Raw genomic sequence first — 19225 nt, 5'->3', positions numbered from 1 at the left:
CAGGCGAGCACACTGTGACTGATAGATATAGACAGATACAAAAGAGAGGGAGAGAGACAGACCACATTAAAGAGACAAGAGAGCTTAATATACATCTATACCTGTCTATCAAGTATGATAAGTGTGAGTAAGTATGATATGTGTGTATATATATATATATATATATATATATATATATATATATATATATATATGGATTATAGATCCCATTTGTTTAGGATGTGAAGGATAGTTAGTATAGTTAGTATAGGATTTATACTATATATATATATATATATAAGTTAGTATAGGATATATATATATATATATATATATATATATATTAGTATAAAAGAGAGATTGGATTTTCAGGCTTTATACTGCAGGTAAGCTAACCCTGGACAGGCTTTATACTGCAGGTATACCCCAGTAAGACACCCTGGACAGGCTTTATACTGCAGGTATACCCCAGTAAGACACCCTGGACAGGCTTTATACTGCAGGTATACCCCAGTAAGACACCCTGGACAGGCTTTATACTGCAGGTATACCCCAGTAAGACACCCTGGACAGGCTTTATACTGCAGGTATACCCCAGTAAGACACCCTGGACAGGCTTTATACTGCAGGTATACCCCAGTAAGACACCCTGGACAGGCTTTATACTGCAGGTATACCCCAGTAAGACACCCTGGACAGGCTTTATACTGCAGGTATACCCCAGTAAGACACCCTGGACAGGCTTTATACTGCAGGTATACCCCAGTAAGACACCCTGGACAGGCTTTATACTGCAGGTATACCCCAGTAAGACACCCTGGACAGGCTTTATACTGCAGGTATACCCCAGTAAGACACCCTGGACAGGCTTTATACTGCAGGTATACCCCAGTAAGACACCCTGGACAGGCTTTATACTGCAGGTATACCCCAGTAAGACACCCTGGACAGGCTTTATACTGCAGGTATACCCCAGTAAGACACCCTGGACAGGCTTTATACTGCAGGTATACCCCAGTAAGACACCCTGGACAGGCTTTATACTGCAGGTATACCCCAGTAAGACACCCTGGACAGGCTTTATACTGCAGGTATACCCCAGTAAGACACCCTGGACATGAGAAAACCTTCTGAACCCCAGTGATGTGGGCTCTCAGGCCAGGCTAAACAGATGAACATCAGCATCATCTATTTGTAGAGACTGTACATAAGAGAGTGAGTAAGAGTGGCAGCCTCGGCACAGAGAGAGGCTCGAGGCAGGACCCTTTGGAGCGCGTCTCTGTGACTGCAGCGTGTTCACGCAGCGCTAGGCATCACCACCAACACACAATTAAAAGCATCTGTCATTTCACACCACGCTTCACATCCTAAACAAATGGGATCTATAATCCATTATCTGGGGTGTGATCTCTGCACGCGCTAGCGGCAGGTCTCCCTCGGTGGTGTGCTCCAGTCCTGTTCCGCGAATCATCGGAGCGAGATGAACCCAGATCGTTCACTTCTCAGCCGAGCTATCAAAAATCAGGCCCACGCATCGCCAATCACAACTGTTTCCATTAACACGTTACAGGAAATCATTTTATTAAGACATCTCGGTTGTTTGTTCCCCGTTAAGATGATTCTTTTTCCTCCCATACACGGACGTGGAAGACCAAAGACCTGGCTTCCTTTTCCTCTAGCATAAGCTCACAGATGATACATGCAATTGCTTAATTGATTGGGGGTTTCTATGGTAACATTACTGGATTTAATTAGTTTTTGATTGAATGACTGTTCTTTTACACATCCCTCCATCTACGAGCTGAGAAAGAATGAGAGACTAGGAGAGAGAAGGAGAGAGAGGGAGAGAGAAAGAGAGACACAGCGGGAGAGAGAGACAGAGACAGAGGGAGAGAGACACAGATGGAGAGAGAGGGGGAGAGACAGAGGGAGAGAGAGATGGAGTGAAAGAGATGGAGAGTGCTTGAGGGTGTGATAGTGCTTTAGTGACTCCGGTTTGAGCTCATCAAGCTTACACAATATGTTCACAATGACGCCTGTTAAATCACACGACTTGGAGTTATTGACTTGTCTGAGATTGATCTACTTGTCATTGTGTGCTTTCCTGTGTACGTGGGTTTGTGTGTGTGTGTGTGTGAGTGTGTGTGTGGGGGGGGGGGCAGGGGGTTGTGTGTGGGGGGGTGTATGTATGTGTGTGCATAGGTGTGTGTGTGGGGGGGGTTGTGTGTGTGTGTGTGTGTGTATGGGTATATGGGTAAAGTGTGTGTGTGTGTGTGTGTAAGCAGACTGGGTTAGTTTGATTTTCCAGCTAGCTCCGTTATTGGTGAAGGAGTTGGCCAAGGCGAACGCTAGCGTTCGGTTATGGCAGATCCAGAGTGGCTCTGGGCAGATCCAATAGTTTTAAACTTCAACAGAGTACCCGCCTACAAGGAAGTTAACGCTTGTCGATGGAGCGATCTCAGACTCTCTGTACAAATGAAATGTACGAGAGTCTGGTTAGGACCAGGCTACTGGTGATCATCCGTTCTTAAACAATCATCAGTTTGGTCAGTTTTACCTGAACTATTGAATGGTCCAGATTAAACAGGATGTGACTGGTTTCAGTCATAGTCATTTCCATTCATGATATCCCTGAGAAGTGAGAACATGGCATTACATCAAGGGTAAACATACAGCTCTGCTTCTCCAAGTAAACAACAACCATTTAGTTCCAATCCTAAAACAACACACACACACAAACACGCACACACACACACATTGCTGTCTGGATTGCGGTCACACCACAGAGGCCGCCATCAGGCCGACTGAGCGCGCCCGAGCGGGGACCCAGGATTGGCTGTGAAGTTCATGTTTATTTGCTTCTCCTTTTAAATATCATAATCGCTGTGACTGGGGCTCTGAATTTTATGTAAATTGCACATAAGCCGATTACAAGGCAGGCAGTGGCTCAGCAAACGTTATTTATTTTATGGACTTCCAATTTTCCTTCTGCAGTTGTGCTACAAGAGGAATAATGTGATGTCAGTAATCATTGCTTTGCATTATTATTGTTATGAAGACATTACTCATGTCTCAGCAGGTAAATAGCTCTGTCTGCCCAGCAGGAACTCTGAGATACAAATACTGATGAGTTTGTGAACAAGGACAGAAGTGTCTCATCTTGGGAGGCCACAGCTGTGGAACCTCTTGGCCGAAGCAGACATGAACCACACAGATGAACCACACATATGAACCACACACACGAACCACACAGATGAACCACACAGATGAACCACACATATGAACCACACACACAAACCACACATATGACCCACACAGATGAACCACACAGATGAACCACACAGATGAACCACACATATGAACCACACAGATGACCCACACAGATGAACCACACAGATGAACCACACAGATGAACCACACAGATGAACCACACAGATGAACCACACAGTCCAAAGCAGGTGAACCCCTGAACTTCACATAGTCAGGCAGTCCCAGATATATCTCCAGTCCTAGGTGTATCTCCAGTCCTAGGTATCTCTTCAGTCTTAGGTATCTCTCCTGATCCGAGGTATCTCTTAGTTCTAGGTGTATCTCAGTTCTAGGTGTATCTCAGTTCCAGGTATATCTCCCCACTTGTCGGTTTCTCAGAGTCATACACATCCTCTGTGTGAACCCAGGAGATGTTAGGTTGTTTAGTTTTCTAACATCAATCATCCTGTGTTTCATTCTGCTCTCACAACCTGTCCTTCAACTGCACTGCAGACCTGAATCCTGACAAGGATAATGGGCTGGAGGGACAGAGATGGAGATGAGGGAGTAAAAGACAAAGAGAGAGATGAGAAAGAAAGACAGGAGAGAGACAGGGAAAGAGACGGGAGAGAGGAGTGGGAGAGATAGGAGGGAGAGAGAGAAAAGAGAGGGAGAGAGAGGACCGAGAGAGACAGGACAGAAAGAGAGAGAGGACAAAAAGAGATACAGATCAGAGACTTGTGAGAGAGACAGAGACACGGAGACAGAGAGAGAGATAGAGATATGATAGAGAGGAGAGAGAGAGAGAGATATGATAGACAGGAGAGAGAGAGAGAGAGAGAGAGAGAGAGAGAGAGAGAGAGAGAGAGAGAGAGAGAGATAGATAGATAGATAGATAGAGATATGATAGACAGGAGAGAGAGAGAGAGAGAGAGAGAGAGAGAGAGAGAGAGAGAGAGAGAGAGAGAGAGAGAGAGAGAGAGAGAGAGAGAGAGATATGGTCAGAGTGAGTGCCAATAAAGCACAAAAAGACAGACAGACAGAGGCAGAGTGGGAACATCACAGACCACCTAGTGATTGGCCCAAGTGTCCACTTTTTCTTCCTCGTGACTGAACAAAGCAGGCAGGAAGAGAGATGTTATCCCCCTCGGCTAAGGCCCCGGGTGGCCAGGGAGCCCCACGGAGCCCCCAGCTGTGGGGCGGTGAACCGCTACCACAATACTCACCTTCCCTGGGGGATTAAGACACCAGCGATAAGAGCCATTCTCCTTCAGCTGCCTGAGTCGGCCACTGTTCCCAGTCTTTGACTATGTATCCTTCCCTCTTCTACACACCTTCCTCCCTCCTCCTGCAGCCCTCCATTCCTCTTCAAGATTCCAGTTTAAAAATACAGCACAGTCCCTTTGTTATCCTAAAGCCTTTTTGCTCTCCCCTCCACCTTATTTATTTTCCCCGTTTTATTTCCGAAATAACGGTGGAGCTGGAGGCAGGGAAACGGAAGGAGAGAGAGAGGAGGCAGGGAGGGGGGGAGAAGAGAGAAGAGGCAGGGAGGGGGGCAGAAGAGAGAGGAGGCAGGGAGGGAAGGAGGGAGGGAGGGAGGGAGGGAGGGAGGGAGGGAGGGAGGGAGGGAGGGAGGGAGGGAGGGAGGGAGGGAGGGAGGGAGGGAGGGAGAAGAGAGAGGAGGCAGGGAGAAGAGAGAGGAGGCATGGAGGGAGGGAGGGAGGGAGGGAGGGAGGGAGGGAGGGAGGGAGGGAGGGAGGGAGGGAGGGAGGGAGGGAGGGAGGGAGGGAGGGAGGGAGGGAGGGAGGGAGGGAGGGAGGGAGGGAGGGAGGGAGGGAGGGAGGGAGGGAGGGAGGGAGGGAGGGAGGGAGGGAGGGAGGGAGAGAGAGAGAGAAAGAGAGAGAGAGAGAGAGAGAGAACGCGAGGAGGGAAGGAGACTGAATCTCTGCACTGTCAGAGGAGTGAGCACAGAGGGCGAGGGAGGAAAGGAGATGATGGGAGAGAGGGCGAGGGAGAGGATGGGAGAGAAAGTTTCTAAGGCTGAGTTGAGGTGGAAGCGTGTGAGAGGAGCAGAGGAATATGTGGTGGCCAGCTGCAAGAGAGGAGATAGCACAGAAAGGCTTTTAATTCTCAATCCCCACAGAGCCTTTGAAAATTACCAATCTTCTTATCACAGACGCAAGGCTGCTTATGCAAATTGTTGTGGAGTGGAACGTTTAAACGGAAAATTACTCGACAGCATTTTTTTCCCCCTTTCCTCACCACCCCCCCCCCGTCTACCCCCTCTCTCCTTGCTCTCTCTCTCTCTCTCTTTCTCTCTTTCCACATAGAAAGCCTGTTTCTAGTCTCAGATAAGGAGATGAATTGCTTGCTCCGTGCTTTGAAGCGAGTCAGGATTTAAAGACTCCGGGCTGGGCTCTAGCCTAACGCCGCCACTCTCTCTCCGCCTTTGTAGCGGAAAAACTGAAAGAAAACAGAGGGAGAAAAAGCGTTTCAAAACAACATCGATTCCGTGCTCTCCTCTTGCTCCGACACATCGTCACCGCCTAGGGAGACAAGACAAATATATAAACACCCCCCCCCCCCCACTTCCAACCCCCCCACACACACTTCTAAACACACCAACACCCAGACCAGCTCTTTCCCACTCTTGTGTGTATCTACCCACCATAGACCTTAGTTCAGGATTTTCTTTTTCCATTCATTTTGTTGGTCTTTTTATTTCCGTGAACATGGAGGGTTTCTGACATGGTACCTATGACTTTGCCCTGCCCGAGAAGAGACTGTTTGAAGAGTTCTAACAAGTCCAAATGCCGCCGCTGGGCAACATTAGACAAGAGGTGGATAAATCACTGTCAAACAGACACCTGTATATCGACAAGTAGCAGGACGAGGAGATCCTCTCCACTGAAATCCAGTCAAAACTCAATAATAAAAGAATTACGCTTGATATTGCTAGCGTGCCACAACAGCATCATAAACAGGCCCAAGTAAGAAGCTCATGTTGTATTTAGTGTGTGGTGTTTGTATCTTGTTTTCACCTTACACTCTGTGTGTGTGTGTGTGTGTGTGTGTGTCTGCCTGTGTGTGTGTGTGTGTGTGTGTGTGTCTGCCTGTGTGTGTGTGTGTGTGTGTGCGTACCTGTGTGTGTGTGTGTGTGTGTGTCTGCCTGTGTGTGTGTGTGTGTGTGTCTGCCTGTGTGTGTGTGTGTGTGCGTACCTGTGTGTGTGTGTGTGTGTGTGTCTGCCTGTGTGTGTGTGTGTGTGTGTGTGTGCGTACCTGTGTGTGTGCCTGCATGTGTGTGTCTGCCTGTGTGTGTGCCTGCATGTGTGTGTCTGCCTGTGTGTGTGTGTGTGTGTGTGTGTGTGTGTGTGTCTGCCTGTGTGTGTGTGTGTCTGTCTGCCTGTGTGTGTGTGTGTGTGTGTGTGTGTGTGTGAGTCTGCCTGTGTGTGTGTGTGTGTGTGCGTACCTGTGTGTGTGCCTGCATGTGTGTGTCTGCCTGTGTGTGTATGTGTGCCTGTGTGTGTGTGTGTCTGCCTGTGTGTGTGTGTGTGTGTGTGTGTGTCTGCCTGTGTGTGTGTGTGTGTGTGCGTACCTGTGTGTGTGTGTGTGTGTGTCTGCCTGTGTGTGTGTGTGTGTGTGTGTGTGCGTACCTGTGTGTGTGCCTGCATGTGTGTGTCTGCCTGTGTGTGTATGTGTGCCTGTGTGTGTGTGTGTGTGTGTGCCTGTGTGTGTTGCTGACCCACAGAGACAGCTACGGAAGAGGAAATGCTACATGCTGGCGGCTGGAGCCTTCCTCCTCGCCCTCCTTGTCGTCATCATCGCCGTGTCTGCCAGGAAGTGACACGCAATGGTAAGGACCCTCGACGCCGTCTCTTCCATCCTGGGGAGGTCTGGGTGGTCTCCACGAGACAAGGGATGTGATTGTCTTTGTGAAAAGTAGAAGAAACATGATTTGAGTCAAGAGTAGATTTAGCTTCATCAATGTAAGCGTGGGTACACTACATGGTACACTCCTGGATATGGAGCCTTCTGAGACGAGGGGGCAGGGTGAGGGGGGCAGGGTGAGGGGGGCAGGGTGAGGGGGGCAGGGGTGAGGGGGCAGGGTGAGGGGGGCAGGGTGAGGGGGGCAGGGGTGAGGGGGGCAGGGTGAGGGGGGCAGGGTGAGGGGGCAGGGTGAGGGGGCAGGGTGAGGGGGGCAGGGGTGAGGGGGCAGGGTGAGGGGGCAGGGGTGAGGGGGCAAGGTGAGGGGGCAGGGTGAGGGGGGCAGGGTGAGGGGGGCAGGATGAGGGGGGCAGGGTGAGGGGGCAGGGTGAGGGGGGCAGGATGAGGGGGGCAGGGTGAGGGGGCAGGGTGAGGGGGCAGGGTGAGGGGGGCAGGGGTGAGGGGGCAGGGTGAGGGGGGCAGGTTGAGGGGGCAGGGGTGAGGGGGCAAGGTGAGGGGGCAGGGTGAGGGGGCAGGGTGAGGGGGGCAGGGTGAGGGGGGCAGGTTGAGGGGGCAGGGGTGAGGGGGCAAGGTGAGGGGGCAGGGTGAGGGGGCAGGGTGAGGGGGGCAGGGTGAGGGGGGCAGGGGTGAGGGGGCAGGGGTGAGGGGGGCAGGGTGAGGGGGGCAGGTTGAGGGGGCAGGGTGAGGGGGCAGGGGTGAGGGGGGCAGGGTGAGGGGGGCAGGGTGAGGGGGGCAGGTTGAGGGGGCAGGGGTGAGGGGGCAGGGTGAGGGGCAGGGTGAGGGGGGCAGGGGTGAGGGGGCAGGGGTGAGGGGGAAGGGTGAGGGGGGCAGGGGTGAGGGGGCAGGGTGAGGGGGGCAGGGTGAGGGGGGCAGGGTGAGGGGCAGGCTGAGGGTGCAGGGGTGAGGGGGCAGGGTGAGGGGGGCAGGGGGGCTTGGATTTGCGAAGGAGATCTTGTGAAGCTACCAGACAGTTTGTGCAGTGGTGGGCCGTCAGGGCCTGCAAGGCCTTCTCTGTTGGCCTAAACATTTTTTTTTTAAATAAAATTATAAAAAATGTTGCGGTTATATATGTTTTATTCATAATTTCCCCCCATCTTAATGCCATTCGATAAATACACACATGACATAAATACCAACAAATATTCTTTGTAGTCTGTTCTCTTCATGTCATATTGTATCCACATAGTTGAGCTGCTGACAGTGTAGTATATTGAGGTAGTTTTCATCCAATCATATTTCAGCTAGTTTGTGTTGTCAGGCTTTATGAAATCTGCCTGAGGCCTTCAGAATCAACAGAGCAGGCTCCCGTGTGCTGTGGTAAACAGAGACGGTCAGTTTGCGATAGCCAATCAGATCTCGAGTCTGACAACAAGGCCAGCTAGAAGGCCTTACGCTGAACTTGACATGTACACGTCCTGTGATTGGATGAGAATCAAGTGACATCTGTGATTGGATGAGCACTCGTACGAGCCTGAAAGAGGGCCATTCGTTAGCGAGAGGTTCCGATAAATTCGGATCATCTGCAATTTACAACGTAATTGTAAAATTAGTGCGAATTTTGATTGCAATACTATACAGCTTGTATGAATGGCACTTTTTTACAAGCTAGCCGACAGCTAATTCCGGCTTTACCGCTAGCAACAACTGTAGCTAGCGTTTTGGGACATGTTACTGTTCTCTGAATTGGATCTAGCAAGTTGAATCTAGCAAGTTATTTTAGAGTGTTGCCATTTGTTCTTTCTTCCTTCATCATTTTCATCCATTTGGAATTGTGTTGCTGTTGTAATTCGCAGTAATGGCCAATGCTAGACTCATTGTAAAGTGAGTAGGCCTAATACGTTGGTTTGGGTTAGCCATGTATTATTTAGCCATTATGTTTGACTCAGTTTCTCACAGTCACAGTTTGTTGAATGTGTTGAATGTTACATTCCAAAATACAGAATTGTTGTTTAAATGCTAGGTTTCATCATTGTGCCAAACAAAGAATGTTTAATTCAGACATATTTTACAAAGTGCTTTATTCTTGCATGCCCATGTGCATTTTTGCATTATGTTGGATTTTCTTCTACAATTTCATGGAAATCTTACAGTGCATATAATTTAAAAAAATGTTAGACCCAATCACTGAAGATGTTTTATGTTGTAGTTCTTGCATAGTGACATGTTAGTGAGGTGTTAACATGTTTTTCACTTTGAAATAATGGTCCACATCACTAGAAGTTCCTGCGGGATGACAAGGTAACGCTTGAGTAATTAGTGAGGAGTTAACATAAAGGTAGGTCTTTGGAGTCTGAGACATTGAACTGACACTCATAATAGTGAATAGCTCATAATAGTGAACTAATACAATCATGAGCGTGTCAGCATCACTGTATGTATATATATATATATATATATATATATATATATATATATATATATATATATATATATATATATATATATATATATATATATATTGTATTATTCTATGTTTAAGATTGAAATAAACAGAGAACATAAGTCCATCCTTTGATAAGAGTCAAGTCACAATCTCAACCTGTAGTTAAAGTATTTGGGGAGATATAATATTCATAAACTGGTTTCCACAAAGAACCCATTTGAGGCACAAGCTTCTAAAATGTTATGACCATGTTAACAGTAAAATACAAAACAAATTGTTCACTTTTTAGACATGTTACTTTTGTGATTAGTAATCAATTGGTTATTTGTTCTTAATTGGTTATAGTTCACAGGTAGTTCTCAATGAAGATGTATTTATTTAGTGATAATCAAATACCTACCAAGGAACTACCTTTATACTAAATTTGCTATTACTTACTGTTTAGTTAATCTTGGTTCCATATTAGTTAATAATATTAAAGTTGGTGTTACTGTAGTACTACTTATTACTTTCTGCATAGCTACTCGTTAACAACGGACCCTTATTCTGAAGTGTTTCCGTGTGCTTTTGGTGGACTTTGGTGGCCAAACTTTGTTGAGTCATTTCTTAAAATCGGCTTTTATTTTTGAGTTTTGACAGTATCAGCAATCTTATTTTCCTACTCTTAATTGTGAATGCAAGCTTATTGATTTTAAATAGTCCGGAAATTAAGTGTTGCTCGACTAGCCTATATTAAGGTGATGTAATGTGGTGTCATATTGATGGTATGATGAGGTGTATTCATTTAGTTAGGACTAAGTATGACGTCACGGAAGGCCTAGACCTGATCTACAGCCTGCACTGGGTCTGTGTGATACCATAGTCCTGGATTAGTATCTGGGATTACTCCTTCTTAAACGTGGCTTTATGAACATGACCAGACATTGATGGGGGGTCTTTCTCTGGCAGCCCCCCACCCCCTCACCACCCCCCCCCCTTCCAACCCCCCCCCTCACCACCCCCCCCCCCCCTCACCACCCCCCCACACTAAAACCTCAGACCATTTTGTCTGCACTGTGTCCTTTCTAAACCTCCGCACTTGAACAAAACAAGCCACTGCCGTGAGTAGAAATCCTCAGTTCGCACAGGCAATTCATCCATAATCGGAATGTAATGACCCGCGAGTCATTACGCAGTGTGTTCTAACACTCTGACTCGTGTCTGCAGTCTAGGATCAGACTCGAGTGAGGCACGCCACAAACGCCACATACCAACTGATAGGAGCTTGGTGCTCAGAGAGCGTCCGCAGGGAGCAGACCTTGTCCCCCCGGCGTCAACAAGCAGGCGTGATTGTCAGAACCTTTGTGGCTTTGCACGTGCCCAGTGTTGTCGCGGGGACGGCTGGCAGTCAGAAGTTTCTAGAAGCAGAATATCCTCCGGGCCAATGCTCCCAGGTCAGAGATTATTTGGGGAGATTTGTGAAGCGAGTCAGACCATATCATTTTCAACAGAAGAGATGGAATTTTGCACAATACATTCTGTGTGTCTGTGTGAGAGTGTGTGTGTGTGTGTGTGTGAAATGGGGGAGTTGTTTCTGTGTGTGAAAGTATGTGTGTGTGCATTTCTGTGTCTGTTTGTGTGTGTGTCTGTGAAAGATTGTCTGTGTGTGTGTGTGTGTGTTTGTATGACATTATGTGTGTGTGTGTGTGTCAGCCTAAGCATGCCCACAGCAGCAAGTTGCACATGCTCAGTAGGCTGGTCTGGAAGAGTCTCCCAGATCCTGTTCCTCAGAGGAATCACACAACCAGACAGGGTTTTAACACAATCAAAAATGTACTGAATTTACCGTCTGCATAAACAACAACTTCAGCTTGTGTTGGGATCATCCTTCCCTTATTTGACGTGCTTAAAGGATGAATATCGGAAGCTAGATAGGTTTCATGGGGTGGAGATTGGGTTGGATTGCAAGATGAGAGACAGATAGAGAACGGATTGGGCAAATGATGAGAGACAGGTAGAGAGATGAGGTATTAGACAGGTTAAGGATGAGAGAGAGACAGGTTTAGGATGAGTGAGAGAGGTTTAGGATGAGTGAGACAGCTACAGAAAGTGTTGGGCAAAGGATCAGAGAAAGGTAGAGAGACGAGGCATTAGACAGGTTTAGGATGTGAGACAGGCTTAGGATGAGAGAGACAGGTAGATGGGGCAATGGTAAGGCTTTGGATGAGAGACAGACAGGAAGACAAAGGGTTGAAACAAGACAACGAGAGAAAGACAGGATCAAGACAGGAGAGACAGGTTGAGGAGGAGAGACAGGTAGATGGATGGAGCTTCAGAGAGAGAAAAGCAGAGTTGAACAAAGAACATAATAGAGGCAAATAATAGAGAGAGAGAGGAGCGAGAGTGAAAGAGAGAGGACCAAGAGTGAGAGATAGAGGAGTGAGAGAGAGAGGCAGGGAGGACAGGCCACCGCGAGCCCCGTCCATCAGTTTAATGAGAGTGACGACGGCGAGAATAACCGTGGCGACCAGGCTGCTCTCAAATCAATAGCCTGGGCTCTTTATGGAGCTCTAAATAACGCCATAACTGCTCCCTGACACTTAGCCCCGCAAATGGTGTTACCATCACATCCTGTTTACAGAGTCATTTGAGCCCGGAGACTCCTCGACTTGCACCCCGGCGTCCAAAACAGACGTTTCCGCTCCGTTGCCATGGCGAGCCGAGGCCCCTGAAAAAAAACAGGCATGCGGAACGGGGGGGCGGGGGGCAGCCTCCGTCTGTCCTCCCCCATAACAGCTAACTGACTGTTGCAAATCACATTTGTTTGGAGATTAGATCAGTTAAGAGGGTGATGGAGTGCTTGTGATTGTCACAGCCCTCTGGAGGGGCTGGGGGGTCCTGGATAAGGCAGTTTGGCTCTCTAACGAGGCTGTCTGGAGGGGCTGGGGGGTCCAGCCTGGGAGTTTGGATCCTGGACAAGTGCCTGGAAGGAGAGCCAGGGAGCGGGTTATATCTAGGGGGTCTGACATAGTGTTGCTTATCACATTTAGACATTTACATTTATCAGACGCTCTTATCCAGCGTGACTTACAGTAAGTACAGGGACATTCCCCCCGAGGCAAGTAGGGTGAAGTGCCCTGCCCAATAACACAACGTGATTTGGCACGGCCAGGAATCGAACCAACGACCTTCTGATTACTAGCCCGATTCCCTAACCGCTCAGCCACCCGACTCACATACCCATATACATGTATCATACACACAAGCAGGCACACAATGTTGCTTATCACACACACATACTTCACCCACCCACATACCCACATATATATCTCATATATACACTGACACACTTAGAGAGTGTTGATAATAGGAAAGAGCCACCTCAAATCCGAAGTGTGTACAGGTTCCTGGTTGCTGTTGGAGACAGTGATGAGAAAGATGTGGTGTGTGTGTGTGGAAGGGGGGGGGGGTAGGAGTGGCAGGTGTGGTAGGGAGGTACTTAAAGCATTTACTAATGACCCTAATGCCTGAGAAAGTTATATAATTGACCCTATATGCTACAATGTGGCAGCTACATGATATGTTTTAAATGATGCCGGATAACACAGGACACTCACTCACACATACACACACACACACTTTAGGTTACTTTAGAGTATTCCAAAGTATACTTTGAAGTACTTTAGGAAGTATACTTCATGAACTTAAAGTGCACTACACAGGCTACTTTACAGTATTCAAAAGTAAACCTCAAATACACTTTATGTGTACTTTAAAGTGTCCTAAATGACCTAAAAAGTGGGTCAAATCAGTTTACTTAGTACAAAAATAGTATATAAATAAGTACACTGGTAGTATACTTTAAGTGCCATGATAATAGTATACTTTTTATACTTAAGTATACTTACAAATTAAACTTCAAGTATACTTCCTTTTCGTAAGGGTAGTGCTTCCTGCAGCCAGTAAGACTTGATGTGCTACACAAACAGAAAATGTTCAAATGAGACAATCAACATGTCTCAGGACATTAGTATCAGCCGTGAACTGCTATCGCTTGCTTCAAAATGGGAGTCATTATGTCACAATCATAAGCCGGCACTCAACAGTCTATTGGTTTCTGTTTGTATGTGTTGCATCAGCATGTCCTTGGTTGTCCCTATAGCAACAGAAAACATGCTTACACGTGTGTTTTAATGCCTGCTGCCTTGTGTGCCTGGTTTGAATCATAACTGCCAACAGTTTCGTACAACGTGTGACATTTAAATGTCATCCACAATCAGCTGTTTCATCATCTGTGCTACTTTGGTTTGTTTGGGTAGAAAGTGTGTGGCTTAGTTCAGTCGGAGTCATCTTCCTGCAACAATGGCCAACTGATTGTTGACAGAAAACTGCAACGATCCCTTTGGCAGAAACTACAAGGCAGAAACCTGGCACATGCACACTTTAATTCACTAGGTTTGCGAAAAGATTGATTTCAACCTGGCTCTGAGCTGATGGCAGATTATGGCACACAATACCCCCAACATGTACACACACTCACACACACACATGTAAACATACACACACAAATACGTTACCGTATTTTCCGGAAATAAAGCCGCGGTTTATATCCCGATTTTACATTTTTCTTGAGGTGGTGAAGCCAAATGAGACTAATGAGACAGCTAACAAGTAACACTATAGCATGGTAGTAGCATTCTACAAGAATTATGCTAGCTAACTTAGCCCAGAAGCTAACTAAAGCTAGCTAGCTACCTCGGAAAACTTACACTTTGGGGACCGTTGGAAATATTTAGAACTCACGTGTCTAAAGGTAAATATGATTTAATTCCCGGGCAGTAGAAAACACACATTACGCACTTTCGTTTTTCTAAGAGTGTTACACAACTGATCACCTATAATCGTGCTTGGTAACATTGTTCTCTTATCAAGTGCGGCACATATTCCAGTGCGGTTTGTATTCAGATTTACAAACACAAAGCTCCCATTCTGGTGGGGTGCGGTTTATAGAAAATGCGAAAAAATCTGAAAAATACGGTATCCTATTCTGCTCATTGCATATTGTCTTCCTCTTCTTCCACTCTGTTTGGGCGTCATGGTGTCGTTGTGTCTAAATTAGTGGTGGGCATTGATTATATATATTTTTTATCAATCTCACTGTAATATTGGAATTAATCTAGATTAATTTAGATTAAAATGGCTCATTTGAATTCCGCCAAAGGCATTCAGAATATGTGTGCCACCCAAATAATGACATCTTCCGCATTAGCTAAGGTATGCTTTGCGTTTAGGTGGTATTTGAGACTGGAAGAACTCCTACAATAAACTAATTCTGCATTGCACAATGTGCAAACAACCTTAGCTCTAGTCTTGTTGAGGTTCCATTGGGAAGTTAAGGAGGAGTAGCGTTGCACATATGTGATAGTTCGAATGCGGGTCTCACAGAGTAACGTTGCACGTGCAATCGCAATGTGCGATTCTGAAAATTCCAACCGACTATTTTCCGATAGACAAAAACTATATGACAAACGCTATAGTATGGCTTCAAAATGTACAATTAGGAGTGCTAACACTAGCAGCTAGCAGACCCAGCTCCCAAGCCAACTTTGAGAATCGGGAAAAAAAAATGTTCTGCCCGATAAGAGTCTCACGTTAACGCAGCACATTAACTCCAATAACGGCTCACCACTAGTCTAAATACAGTGTACAGGTTCTGAGTTTCTTCAAAGCGCCCCTTCTCACCATGGTTATGTGAGTAGTCGGGTCCCTAGCTGGCCATCGCTTGAGACCCTGGCCAGACTCTCAGTAGGTACCTGGCCTTCATCAAGCCTCCAAGGCTTCCCTGACACGTGAGGATAACCAACCCCCTCAGTCACTCTTCATCAAACCTCCAAGGCTTCCCTGGCACCTGAGGATAACCAACCCCGAGTCACTCTTCCAAAATGGAGGAACCACACAAACTTCCTCAGCCTTTCAACCAAACTGACACTTTTCCCATTACAGGGTGACATAGTGTCTGCCGTTGGGTATTTACTCTCTCTCTCTCTCTTCCTCCCCCCCTCTCTCTCTCTCTCTCTCTCCCTCCCCCTCCCCTCTCTCTCTCTCTCTCTAACTTCAGGGAGCCCTGAAACTTTCCTCTCTGGATGCAGTCAGCCAGAACAGCTGGCTAGTTTATTGGCATATAGGCAATTATGAAGTGAGTCGGGGGGCATTTTGTGTGCAGGCTGAACAGTGGGACTTGGACCTCAGTGTGACTGGATCACTGGTTCGCCTAGTTGGATGTGACGACTCTGTTTAATCGTGCCTCATTAATGCAGAGTAGGAACAGGCGCCCACCTGAAAGCTAACGTTTACTCAACGGCAGGTTACAGGGAGCTTGACTACAGACGCTAAACTTGCTAATGCTATTTGAGCTAACACCAACCCCCACCCCACTCACACACATGAGCACACACACACACACACACACACACACATGCGCGCACGCACGCACACACACACACACACACACACTGGAAGCAAGCATCAGCCACAGACCTGGAAGTGTAGCTCTAGGCTACAGCTCTCCTGCCAGATCTAACATAATTACATAAGTTAAGTTAACCATGATGCTACTTACTGCACCACAAAAGATATGTAGGCTATGCTAACCAAGTAACAAAACAACCATAGCAATAGTTATGCTTAACTAACCATGCAAGCTCTGCATACCCAAACAAGGACATGGATACGGAAGGGCTAGGAAACTAGTCCAAAGCCGCTTTTCCACTACAACGGGCTAAATTCGCTTCGACTAAACTCCACTCTCCGACTGTACTGGAACCTCCACAGAGAAGCCGTTGCAAATGTCGGCCTGTTAGTGAAGTCTGACACCAGCTGGATGGAGGCTGACAGACAGGGAGCTGCGGTGTTTATCATCGGCTCACTCGCGAGTCGCGACGCTCTCTCGACGGAGAGGAAGAGTCGGAGCAGATAAAAGAGGAGTAAAGAGGGTGGCAGAGGGACGCGTCCAGCGTGGGTGACGGTTCCTTTTACTAGCTCAAGGGTAAAAACGGTGATTTCACTTCGATTTGTTAGAACTTCCAAACAGCTTCACAGCAACCTTGTGCTGATCGTGAAAATATCTAATGTCAACTCGAATCTGCAAGTACCCCGGTAGACCACTGCTGATGGCAGATATATCTGTAGTAGCCTACTGAGTTGACAAATTATTGAAATTATGTTCGGAAAATATTATTACAAGTGACCTGTGCTGGATTGGATAATGCAGTGTACAAACACCCCAGTCACTAGCCCATGAAGTCATCCTAAAATAGCCTACTGAAAGCATATTTCGCTGAATTTCATTCAAACTCAAAAAGTATCGACGTGTCCGAGATCAAACAATGTTTAAATGCGGATGAAGCCGTATTTCAAGCACCTTCTCTGCTGATAAATATTAAAGAATTAATTCAGAGGATACATGTTATATTTAGCAGCAAAAGCTGCTTTCCGCACTATGAAACAGTACAGACAGGCCCGTGCTGAAAGAGGCTTATTCAAATGATGTAGAAAGCTATAAGTTGACAACACTGCGCAGGAATCCTGCTATGATGAGAAGCTGTGAGACGAGGCGAGGGAATACATAAAACGAAATGATAGGCTCCTCTATATTTACAAAGAGTGACTTCAGTGAAGTTTACCACCCAGGGGGTATTGCCAACTCTAGAGGGGGAATTATAAGGCTACGTAATACGTGGGTTCACTTTGAACATTCTTGACAAACTCTTTTGGACTGGCAGTAGACGGAATGCCTCTCCCCAGGTAAACGTTCAGTCATACAATATGTATCCACCGTTTGCCTTACAACCTCAAACAGTAGACTGCGTACTGTAGGGAACTGGATTTTCGAAGCGTTGTAGATGCTGAGTAACCGAACGCATCAGAAATCCACAGTAGGCCTAGCCTCGCCACTTAACCCCGTCCTCCATACCATAAACCAGCTTTACGGCGACAGTGACGGGGAACTTGCAGACCCTTCCTTGGAGTAACGGGTTCGTATGGGCTAGTACGGCGGTAATCCATGTCTGTGAACAAGTGCGACAAAAAGCTCTCTGTCTGAAGTGAAATCCTCTTAGGCGAAGCTTTGTGGGTAAACTCGCCTCATGCAAATTCTAAACCCCATTAGCTTTGAGGGACTAGTCAGCTGCATTGAGATAAATGGCCGAGTGACTACTTGATTTAATAGGGTTATTTCACTGCTTCCGGGGGAAACTAAACAAGAAAGTTAATGCAAGACATTCGTCACTGACGTCCTCAATCTCTCCTATCCGAGTGAAATAAGTTTCTTTCGCTCAAGAAAATTTTAGTGTTCTCAGCTTGAGACTCCAGAAACTTTAGGCCTATTTGTAGATTCCCGAAAGAGTCAAACAGACTATCACCGTTGTAGTAGAGTGAGTGATAAGCATTGTATTTCAGTCGTGTGGGGGGGGGGGAGGGGGGGGGGTTAAGGTTTGCCAACCGTCCAGAATTGTCCGGGACATCCCGAATTATGGGTGATTTTGTTTAGTCTCGTCAGGGGGCAACTCCAGTCCCGTATTCCAATCACAGCCTCACCGGACAAAAGGCCAGGCTACTGTGAAAACGCGCAAAAAACTCACGCAAATGTTGCTATGGGACACAGTTGTTGCTTGTTGGTGACAGTGTGTGTGAACTGGCCACTGGTGAGGTGAGCGTTAGTGTGTCAAAAAAATTGGAAATCGTCCAAATAACAAATAAGACCCCATTTACAAAACCAACCAACGGACAAAATGTTAGAACATTTTTTTTGTGAGACAAATTATTGTGGCAATGAGATTGAATGGATTTTTAAAACTCTATTAAAGGTAAATGCAGTGAAGAGAGAAAACGCTGTGCAGTTTTCCATTACAGGGTAAAAAAGAAAATCCTTATTTATCATTTTTTCCTGTTCCGTCAGCTCAGAACTGCCTCCAGGATTACTGTGTTAGGGCGGTGGAGCAGCCGTCGCGGGCGTTTCAGGGAGACAACACAGTAGCAAAAAGTGATCTGTGACTCGTCTTTTCCTGTTTCTGAAAACAAGAAGCTTTGGTAAAAATGACAATTTGAGCAGAATGTTGTTTTTTTTTCTATCCTCCAGTAATCCCATCCAATCAACACATCATCCTAATCATCATGGTGTGCCAGCCAAACACCCACTAACTTGTCCCACTGGCACACACACACACACACACACATACATACACACACACACACACACGTACACACACACACACACACACTCCTGCCTGTCTGCCTCCCAGCTTCCCACAGTGGTATCCAGGAAGAGCTGGGATTACCTAAAGCTGATTGGTTGTCTTAATGTGCTAGAATCTAACCCTATCTTCCAGCAGAGGGCTTAAACTGTCGTTACAGCAGCCTGATCAACACAGACCTGCTCACACCACAGACCCCAGACAGACTGGCCTGGAGAGGGGATAGATACCCTGGGGGAGGGGACAGGGAGGGGATAGATACCCTGGGGCAGGGGGACAGGGAGGGGGTAGATACCCTGGGTCAGGGGGACAGGGAGGGGGTAGATACCCTGGGGGAGGGGACAGGGAGGGGGTAGATACCCTGGGTCAGGGGGACAGGGAGGGGGTAGATACCCTGGGGGAGGGGACAGGGAGGGGATAGATACCCTGGGGCAGGGGA

The 19225-nt window shown here is 47.1% G+C and overlaps 1 protein-coding gene across 1 annotated transcript in view; it reads left to right on the top strand.

Annotated features, from left to right (window-relative positions):
- tsnare1 (T-SNARE Domain Containing 1) overlaps nucleotides 1-19225 on the top strand; it is a 63085-nt gene that overhangs the window by 39291 nt on the left and 4569 nt on the right. Inside the window, exon 10 of the mRNA XM_084669198.1 lies at nucleotides 6977-7081. Coding sequence (XP_084525324.1) covers nucleotides 6977-7072 — 96 coding nt within the window. The 3' untranslated portion in view covers nucleotides 7073-7081. The remainder of the gene's footprint in view (nucleotides 1-6976; nucleotides 7082-19225) is intronic.

This window comes from Hypomesus nipponensis, chromosome 2 (genome assembly GCF_054491055.1).
Source record: "Hypomesus nipponensis isolate SF chromosome 2, ASM5449105v1, whole genome shotgun sequence".
Classification (NCBI taxonomy): domain Eukaryota; kingdom Metazoa; phylum Chordata; class Actinopteri; order Osmeriformes; family Osmeridae; genus Hypomesus; species Hypomesus nipponensis.
The sequence above is the reverse complement of the archived record's forward strand: the minus strand, read 5'-3'. Positions and strand labels throughout refer to the sequence as shown.